This window comes from Pygocentrus nattereri, chromosome 7 (genome assembly GCF_015220715.1).
Source record: "Pygocentrus nattereri isolate fPygNat1 chromosome 7, fPygNat1.pri, whole genome shotgun sequence".
Classification (NCBI taxonomy): Eukaryota; Metazoa; Chordata; class Actinopteri; order Characiformes; family Serrasalmidae; genus Pygocentrus; species Pygocentrus nattereri.
This window is the reverse complement of record NC_051217.1, coordinates 28,077,210-28,087,998: the sequence shown is the minus strand read 5'-3', so window position 1 is coordinate 28,087,998 and position 10,789 is coordinate 28,077,210. Positions and strand designations below refer to the sequence as shown.

The 10,789-nt window shown below is 36.6% G+C and overlaps 1 protein-coding gene across 1 annotated transcript; it reads left to right on the top strand.

Moving 5' to 3' along the window:
* The first annotated feature begins 5,929 nt into the window (after window positions 1-5,929).
* On the top strand, window positions 5,930-10,316 carry LOC108442493 (ATP-sensitive inward rectifier potassium channel 1-like). Its single transcript, XM_017722555.1, has 2 exons — window positions 5,930-6,202; window positions 8,327-10,316. The coding sequence occupies exon 2, from the start codon at window positions 8,350-8,352 to the stop codon at window positions 9,469-9,471; it is 1,122 nt and encodes a 373-aa protein (XP_017578044.1). The 5' UTR covers window positions 5,930-6,202; window positions 8,327-8,349; the 3' UTR covers window positions 9,472-10,316.
* Window positions 10,317-10,789: the final 473 nt, after the last annotated feature.

The following is a 10,789-nucleotide window of genomic DNA, read 5'->3' as shown; positions in this document are numbered from 1 at the left end:
TTTGGTTGGGCTGAGGGCCTGAGGGGCAAAGGTGACAGGCTTCTTGACACCATTCTGCATATGTGAAAGCACAGCCCCTAACGCTGTGGTCAATATGTTGCAGGTGACAATGGTGGGGCTTGATGAGCTGCCAGCGCATCCCTTAGGTTTGACTTTGCTGTTCAATGCTAGGCAAAACTACACAGTGTAATCAGCACAGATCCTTCACATCAGGCATCACCATACATCTGTAGTGTAGCTGAACACAGAGAACACAAATGCAGTTAGCGTACAAACGTAACTGGCTGTAGTAGCTATATCATCTAGGTATTAACAATTCATTCATTTTGCGGTGTTGATACAAAAAGTGTTGTTTTGCTTAATATAAAGTCTCTTGCAATTCTCTGTCTATCTAGCAGGATGACATTAACTCCTTAAATGACCAGAAATGTTTTATTACACCCCTCTATAACCTAAGAATGGCTCAGCCAGTTTTCATTGAAGTCCCTGTAGTTACTGAATAGTAAGTCTTAGTAAATAATAAGCCTGGGGTTAATTTCACAACTATATGAAGTATAGAGGTGCATTTGGGTTAATGTTTAGGTAAGATAATGAGCTAACAGAGCATTGGATGCTGATGAGGAATTCAGTATTTGAATTCTGGCACGTTGAATACTCAAGTATGCACATGCCCTTTGAGCAGCTGACATGTTTGACATTAATATTTATATACTTTACTATAATTTTTTACTTTTTAACACTCAATCTTTTAACTTTGAATACATGCTTCTGTTGCTCCAATGTCTGGAGCATTTTGAACTGGTTAAAACACTTAGTCATGATCATTTCCTGATGTTACCAAATGTAGAGTACATTCAAGTAATGCAGATTATTCTTCCAGGTATTTCATATCTTTTTACCGGTGTTGATGGCCTCAGGGAACTTACTATCGTAATATCATATCTCCATCTCTTCTTCCTCTTCTTGACAAGAGTCAAAAAAGATGTTCAACAGAGAAATCCATTCATACCGTCCTGATGTTTCAACATCCTGGAGTGTACACTGCTCCAGTTACTCACATGATAAAACTGTCTCCTTCCTCGAAATGTTAAAAAAATGAATGAATGGTTTAAAAAGATAGCCATCTTCCTGCAGGGTTTAACTTTCTCAACAACCTACCTGCTTCCGGCATTTCTATGATATGCATCATCCCTGAACAATAATGCTTACCTGTTTATCACAAAACACACTAAATAGGCCGAAGCTGCCTCTGTGTACTTTTTTCAGATACAGTTTGTGCAAACCTCTAGTTCACTATTTTCAACATCAACTTCCAAACTAAGGGTACCACTATCAAATCTATGATTCTGCATCACGACTGGAGCCGCCATCAGTACATACAAGTTTATGCCCATCTATGGCCACATCCTCACGTTCTCCAAACAAATCAGTGCAGTGTCAATATGCTGAGAAATTCAAGGCCACCTCATGGTGATTAAAGGCATTAATTTAAGAAGTCTGCTGTTGCCCAATTTTAAGAAGTATTACTGTGCAGTACAAATACGTGCAGCAATGTTTTACTTCATGGCAGAACCTTCACCTGCTTTGGCATTAATTGAATAACAAAGTTACATCTTTTCTCATTTGAAGCTACAAAAACCTATAAACATCACAAAATCCATTTCTCAAAAAGACAATAACTGTTTGTAGGAAACTCTCTTCTACCTCAGTGAAGCTTCACATTTCTACCATTTCAGTCCAATGTTTTTGGCAATGATTTGCATCCTGGGAACTCTGACTATGTTTTATGATGTGGTTAAGGCAAGGAATAAGCAGTATGTCAGACCATTATAACTAAGGGAATATTATGACATTTGAAGATCTTACACAAGGGGACCTTCTAAATGACCTTCTGGACCCCAAGAATTTTAAAAATCTAAATTTCAATGGGGGTCCCTGGCAATAAAGTTATCATGATGTTATGCTGTCAGTTAGGAAAAAACAGACACTGAAATACAAATTCAATGAAAAGTCACTGTGCAGCCTACTAAACCCGCTAGTTGGGTTAGAGCAAAAATGTGGACTTTCTACGTAGCCCTGGGGTCTTGGTTGGGAATCACTGTCGTAGCATATTTGTAACTTGTCCAGTTTCCCAAAAAACTAGTGGAAAGAATGGACTCTTGTTACTCATTTTCCCAAACCGAAGAGATTTTTAAGATCTCCATAAATGTATGGAAGACCGCATTTCCAAAAAAAAAAAAAATAATGGTTAAACCAAACATTTTTTGCCACTGAAGCTATGCTATAGCAAGGAAGTTGCAGCCAGCTAACATAACCAACCCGAATACCTGGGGGTATTTTGAACACTTCTTCTAAAACATATGTTCAAAAAGATTTATAGGTTTCAACACACCAATGCCTTGACATACCGCCATTATCTTCACTAGAAAAGAGTAAACCACATACATTTAGGAGAAAGAGGCTAGGTTTCTATCCTTTCTATCTATAGGTTTCTGGTGGGTAAATCAAAATAATCATTCTAGTAACTCTAAACTTCAAGCCTGGACAAAGGACCTACAGGAAAATAAAGGGGGAATGGAGGCTTGTCTGTCTAAAGGCCCAGGTGCAAACATTCAATAGTAAATTAAAACTTCTCCAATACAAGTGGCTAGGTACATTGTACATTACCCCATCCAAACATTCTGGATACTTGTATTAAGTATAAACAGAATAAATGTACAATATTTGTGGGAATGCACTTTAATACAGGATTTTTGGAAGGAGTAATTGATTTAGTCTCACTGATGTCCCACATAGTCCTAAGTTATGTATTCGTCATATATTCTCACATGGCATCAAAGTAAATAAAGAATCCTGCTTGATCTTCATATGTCTATGTCTATCTGACTATGTAGTCAGATATGCTGAATAGCTGAGGAGCACTATATAAGATATGGTTCTGGGTGCATTGTAACCAAAATACAAAGAGTTTACATACACTTGTAACCCCCTGCCTTTTTTAGTATGATTCTTCACAATTATTGTACTAAATAATTTTATTATAATCTCTAAAATAGCCAATAAAGCCAAATAGCTCTTTCTTGATGTATGGCTTTATTGGAAGTATTGGAGTCATTGCAGTCAAAATATATCTTGCATTATCCCTTTTCACAATACCCACAGGGAAATTCATCTCTGTTTAAAAATATAATGAGGTTAATTCTTTAGGGGTATGGCCTGTACCCACTAAAATGACCCATTTCAATACATGAGCTCTGTTGAAAATCTCCAGCAGTTAAGCCCACCATCCATCAGTGTCTAAAGCAGAGGTCTTCAGCTCTAGACTTGAAATCCAGTTTCTGGTTGATGTAACTGGTTGGCCTTCTGTTGTCATACATAGCAGATCTACAGGTTCCTCTGACCACTCTTGTTGCAACAGGTATTGATTGAAAAACATCTATTTTCAGCCAGCAAAAAGTATAATAAAGTAAAATAATATTTAACACCTCTTTTATGAGTTTTTTCTTACACCAGAGGCACAGAACTCAAAGTGTTAGACACAAATTTAATGTCATTTTCCATGTATGACAAAGCAACACCTGTTTTGAAAAAAATATAAAAAGTTGTATAATAAAAGACATGGTCTTACTCAACCTGTAGGGAGAAATAAAATGTTTCATTTGACTTTTATCTCCTTTTGCACATTATGTACTCAATCCCCATCTCACATTACCTTGTTGGAAAACGACATTCGATATCACTACACCTCTAAATGCTGCTTCTTAACAGCATTGTTTTTTGGGTCAGTCTGCAGAGTTCAGTGTCCAGTTACAAAGTGAGGTGATTTCATAGTGGCCTCTCCTTTTATTTATAAGAAGCCCTTTTCAAATGGGCTACTTGATCTAGATCATAATTGAACCACACCTTATTTAAATGAAAGAACTGGGCAGTTCTACAGATAATACAATCTTTTGTTTTGGTTCATGAGAGCGTGTTAATGGCGCTGTTAGAGGTTACAGGTGCTGAGTAGGCCCCTGGTGGCTCAATAACTGTGCCACCTGGTGTCAATGATGTGAAACGTTGAGAAAGAATAACTTCAAGAGAATAATCAACCATTAACGAACTTGAGTCAAGATGAAAGTTGGCAAACTGCAAATCCTTCATCAGGAATAAAAAGTACCTGGAATTTTTGGGGTTCTGGTCCCTGTGTATTAAAGTAAACATACATGGTTGATTTGCTGATACTTCTGCTGAAATTTATTTTAAAAAGTATCAAATCAAACATATTTAAAGATTGACATTACTCATTAGCGTTATGTAATACATCTGCTCTTACTCTCATATTTTACCAGCTCGTGCAGAAGAACTTGGGAGATGAATAGCCAGTTTCCTCAGCTCAAATTAGTAGCTCTATTATTGAGATGATATGCACAAACTCCAGCACAGGTGTAGACTGAAGTAAGATTTTCTTTTTCCCTTTTGCCGGAACACATAATCCACAGTCCTTAAAATGACAAAACCAGGAAATAAGGCTGCCAATTTAATATGCCACCTCCCAAAAGGGTGGGCAGCCAGTGTAAAATTGAACCTTTCTCTTATCAGTATGCAATAGTGTATGCATAGCTGCACTCATTACAGACCAAAGCAGTAATTAAGAAGCATAACAAATATATCGTGTGACAATCAACACATGTTAAAACATTTAAACTTCCCTTTGAAGAAGTTTTTTTTTATATAGTTCTTTATCTTAAGCAGTCTTGTAAAGCCTTGCTTTATCATCTTTTATCATCTTTTATCATCCTTCATCTTGAATTTAACATTGTTGAACTTAATATTATAAAACTGTCTGGAGTTTTCTCCAAGTGATGGAATGACTTAATAGTATTAAATTAAAATTAAGTTTTGGTTCTTTGTCAAAGATTGAAATATCACAGTATTTCACAGTACATTATTATGACAACTTGAGAGCTTGCACTGATGTAGTCTTATGGTCAGAGAATGGGCAAATGTTGGTCTAGCATTAGTTTAGTTTTAAAATGTTGTAAAATTCTGTCACATGAATCTCTGTGTCAAATCTTTTAGATGATATTTTATTACATTTACTGCACTGAGGTAGCAATAGATAAGTGCCTTGGGTTTCAGTTGAGACATCATACATTCTTTAATATACAGGCTCCAATTAGAATTAAGCACAAGCAGTGGCATGCATTCAAGTTCTTTCATGCCCATCACCTTTCAGCTGTTCTAGACCCTCATGCCTCATACATCTCTTAATTACCAACACCAGTGGGATGTGTCTATGGTAAACACAGAGGTGACTTGATTTGGCATGCTGCATTACCCTGTGCATTGGGAAGTGACACCATAGATACAACAGGTCTTCCTCAGGTCACCTTGACCAATCTCACAATAATGAACTGCATAATGTGCACTGCAAATTGCAGGACAGACAACTGTCTCAATAAACTAATGTTTCTCCATTTTTATCTGCTCTTCCTCTAAATGGTCTTTGCAGTGCATTCTTTTTCATTTTTTTTTTGCTTGCAACATTTGATTTGATTATACTTTGAATTGAAGACATGATTCATCAGTAAGACTTTTACTGACATGTACTTAAACTATAAAAATGTTTTGATATGATTAGGCAAACTCAAAAAAAGGAGTAATAATTAATGACTTAACATTAGTGAATGCATCACAAATGCATGGTGTACATGTGGTTCTTAATTATTCCAAGAGTATTAAATTTGAATCTACAATAAATACATTTTGTGTCTTTATTCTATTCTGAAGAGCTGCATTTTGATATTATATAATTGCACGGGTGTATAAGGATGTCAGGTGCCATGATATCCCTAATGATTTTTGTTTACAGTAAACATGACAAATATTCAGTCCAGTCTTATAAATAGGAGGGTAGCTGGACAAGGTGGGGCAGTGCCAGACCTGGGAAACAAGGTGCTGGAAGCATACTTTTGAGGAGAGCTAAGGAGAGAGACTGTTTTGCTGTGGGTGACGTGAGCTATGAGCGCTAGATTTTACATTTTCTTTTGATATTTCCTGCTTATAATTTGTTAAAAACGAGGCAACAACAGAGACAGAGGAAAAGAGAAAGAGACAGAGAGAAAGTCAAGAAGAAAGACCAACAGAGCATGAGTGATTGCATTCTTGTGACCTGCAGCAATCTTCTATCTGGAAATCCACAGAAGAGCTTCTCTAGCAGGTAGGTTTCAGACTGAACATAACAATAAATTATACAGTATACAGATACTATTGAGCAACCTCTGGATTGATTAGATTCTCTACAGCTGGTATTAATTTAAAGCTAATTTTTTTGACTGGCTTGTAAAAATGTAAAGGGCCACTCCAGCCTAACACAAGTTAAATACGTTTTTTGTGTTGTGCAGTATTCTGTAGTGCAGACTTTTATCCCTCAGCCTCAGTGCTTTGACAGAATTCACATTTTTATGTAGTTTTCATGTTTTCCTTCATCACTCTTCATTTATTACAATAGGGTGCATTACACAAATATATCATACAACCACTGGGAATCCCTGTGGTGTAAACTGATTCAGACTGCTAGTCTAGCCACTAATCTATAGACTAATTAATTCTAGGCTTATTCAGTTATAAGCTATAGGCTAATTAGTGTCACTTAATTTGGTTGTTGAACAAAATTGTAAAGAAAACAATGACTCTATTACTATTCTGCAAAAAATAATTTATAACTTCAGTCCAAACTGAGGTAAGATGTCTAGATAGCCAGTTAAATACCTTGCTAATTTAAACATTTAGCTTATTGTCCTCTTCATCTGATGAGGCATTACTGTCACTTTATTTATCCTATTCTTCAATGTAATAACAATTTGAAGACCATTGTTATATAGCTGCAATCAGATATTCAGTTTTTTTGTGGTAATGTGGCTCTTAGAAATTTCTAACAGCCCTCTTCCAGACATACCAAAGGATTTGCATTTTTTCCTTCCCACTCTCAAAATATGTCATCAGAAAGTTTGTATCTAGTTTTTAAACTGGAAAATCTCATTGTAGAGAATACTGCAGGCTGATGTACAGATGTAGCAAAGATTATATTTTTGTTGGCCAGATTACCCTTTTAATTTTAATGGACAATAAAGTTGCCTATAGTATTAGCATGTTACCAGGGTGGACATAGTGTCAACAACTTATTATTTGAGTTTAATGATGAGGACAACATTAGCATTTGTGCTACATTGTTATGGCTGCTCGAGCTCATGACATGTCAGAACTATGTAGAAAACACTTATTATTGTTGAAGCAATTTCCCTGAGTGAAGCTATTTAGTTTCTGTTGATATCATAATGAATGTTTATTGTGTGATTTACACACAGAGAACAACAGTGACCTGAACTGGGAACAGATTTCATTGTTTAAGGCCACTGAGAAAATCCTGCCTACAATGCTCACTGGGGATATATGTTGTAACTGTATATTTTCAAATTTCTGTAAAGCTGCTTTTCATTTTCATTTCATTCGTTGTAAAAAGCGCTATACAAATAAACTTGAATTGAATTGAATTGAATGGACAGACCAGCATTGTGAGCAGGATTTATTCAGTGGTCAAACACAAAGAAATGTGCAATGTACCTAAAACACAGTGCGTGCAAAAGGCTCACTTTTTGTTTATTTACTCATAACAGGGATGTAGCACTATGCTGCAAACTGACAGTGTTTGAGGAGGAGCAATAAAATCTGTAGTCTTCTTGTTCTTTTTGCACACACCACTGTCAGTACTGGAATGTCTCAGAAAAAAATAAGAGGTATTATTATTACAAGGAAATCAAATGGTACAACAGAACATGGCTCAGTGTAGTAGCACAACAGGTCTGTTGGTGTTGTGTAAGACAAATACCTGTGGATCTTTCAGTGGAAAACTTTTGCAAGCCAGCATTACGAGTCTCAGTATTTTGAGATCAGTCCTTAAACCTACTTAGACAAAATACAGTGTTGCACCAGACATTATTATGCAGACTGCATTAAATGTCATACCCCATCCATACCCCACCACCATAAACATCAACTTCTGAAAGGCACAATAATAGGACATTCATGCTTTCAGGTAGAAGCTATGTATACTTAATCTGTTGCATTTTACTTATTCATTTGGGGTGCAGGAATGAATATTTCCAGGACTAAATAATGATAATAATTTTTTTACTGTTTCTATTTCACACTTTGAAGTCTTTGCATGAAGCACAAATTTCCTCTCTATGTTTAATATGTACCCAATAAAAACATACTTAGTTATAAAATAAAGCAACTGTTATTCAGTGTACTATAAGAACCCATGTCTGTATTCTCTCTTCAGACTGAGCTTCCTGTATTTTGAAAATGAAGTGCTCTATGAGACAACTGCTCAGAAGTTACTTGAAGAAGCATCCGCTTTGCCAAAATCGTTTAGTGACCAAAGATGGTCACTGCAACATCGAATATGGCAATGTGAAATACAAAAACTTCTTTGCATACATTCTCGACTTCTGGACCACCTTTGTGGAGATCCGCTGGCGCTTTGTTATCTTCTTCTTCGTGGCCTCCTTCACTCTTAGCTGGTTCATTTTCGGGCTCCTCTGGTACTGGATCTGCCGTAACAATGGTGACCTGGAATGGCAAAACCCCCCGGAAGGCCACAAACCATGTGTACTTAATCTAAAAGGCTTGACCACAGCTTTCCTTTTCTCGCTGGAAACTCAGACGACTGTAGGCTATGGTGGACTGGACATTACCCCATACTGCCCTGGTGCTATTGCTCTCATCATTATCCAGATTCTTGTTGGTGCAATTATTAACTGCTTCTGGTGTGGAGTGGTCATGACCAAAATTGCTCTTCCCAAGAAAAGAGTCAAGACCATCAGATTTAGTGAGGTAGCTGTCATCTGTCCAAACAAGGGCGCCCTCTGCTTGCAGATACGAGTGGCCAACTTACGCAAATCTCTGATGATTGGCAGCCAGATCTTCGGAAAGCTGCTTCGGACAAAAGTCAGTTCTGAAGGTGAGACCACCATCCTGGACCAGGTCAATGTTGATTTCATGGTGGAAGCTGGGAAGGACAGCCTGTTTTTTGTGTGCCCTTTGACACTTTACCATGTGATTGACAAAACAAGTCCATTCTTTGACATGGCAGTGGACACTCTAAACCAGCAAGAGTTTGAACTGGTGGTGTTTCTGGATGGCACAGATGAGTCCACCAGCTCCTCCTGCCAGGTCAGGACTTCTTACATCCCTCAGGAAATCATGTGGGGCTACAAGTTCCTCCCTTTCATCTTCCGCAACAAAGAGGGAAAGTATTGTGTGAACTTCTCCAATTTTGCTAAAGTGGAACCGGTACTAACTGCCAGCTGTGCTGAATGCTTTCACAACGAGAAATGCCATAAGCACTTTTCCACAAAAGGCATTGACAATCAAGGTTTTGAGGTCATTAACATTAGTGATCCTGCCAGTATCACTGAAATGTAAAGTGTGGAATTTAGGTACACCTGAGAGAGGAAGCTTTAATATTACTCTATTTTCTAATTTATCAACAAAATTTATGTGCTCTTCATCAAGATCCAGGAAATTTCTTCAAATTCCTTAAATTTGATGGGTTTATTTCTTTTATTTTATTTTTTTATTAGCTCTGCAACTGTATGCAGTCCATTTACATTGGTGCACTCTTGACGTCTTCTATACTTCAAGCAACATGCAGTCAGATTTCTTTAAAAGCAGGCTTATACAAATCATGTTGTGCTGTAAATTCTATCATAAATTAATATGCTTGCTTTATGATGTACAAATCAATTCTGTACAGTAGCACTTAAGTTTAAGTGTCAAATGAAGGATTTGAATGTATTAGGTCATGATTTTTGATACAAGAACTTGGTCTCAGATTTAGAATTTAGGTTTTTATGTCAAATAGTGTGAAATGTAAAATTTGAATGTATTACTGAGATTTAAAAGTACTGATAATATGGATGATACAGATACAGTTATTTGCCTCTTAAGGCCTAAAACATACTGGTTATAGCAGGATTAGGCTGTCCTCCTGAAGTGTCACTGAACATACTAACTTATACTGCACTGATTGTATAGACACCTACCTCAGGTCATTAAAATATTGAAAAGCCTCTCAAAATCAAACAATGGTTTAATAGTTTTAGAACTAATTTCAGAAGGAGTTTGGCACTCTGTAAGAAGGACTGTCCAATGGAACAACAATCATGATTTTTACAGCAATCTCACTCTTTCTACTTCAACATGGGACCAGATTATCAAGTATAAGTGTAAATAAATGTGATTACAGAATGAACAAATGGTGAAATTTACCTAATTTTGCATTTGCTGTTTTTTTTTTTTTGGAGACGTCACTGTTATCAACCAAATGAAAATATAAATAAATATAATGCATGAAAACAAATGTTTTTTCTTGAAATTAAGATCTAGATCTAGGAGTGTTAAAGAGTCTAAACAGTGGTTAATATCATACACCAAGTTATATCTGAAGGCAGAAATCTATAAAACTATCACATACTAAGTACTACAGAAAGCTGCTAATTCTTTCATAGCACCAAAACACAAGTGATGAGCAGTAATATAGCAGTTTTTGCTGTTAAAGTCAAAAGTTAAAAGCCTGAATGATTCCTTTTTACCACTCATCGGGATGTCCTTTAGCCCTTGCTCTCATCTTCCTGCCTCCTTACACCTCTCTTTTTCATCTACTCTTTGTCTTTTTGTTATGGCTGAAAGAACAAAAACATTCATTCTGCATGTTACCAGTAAAAGTACCTTCGAATGATTG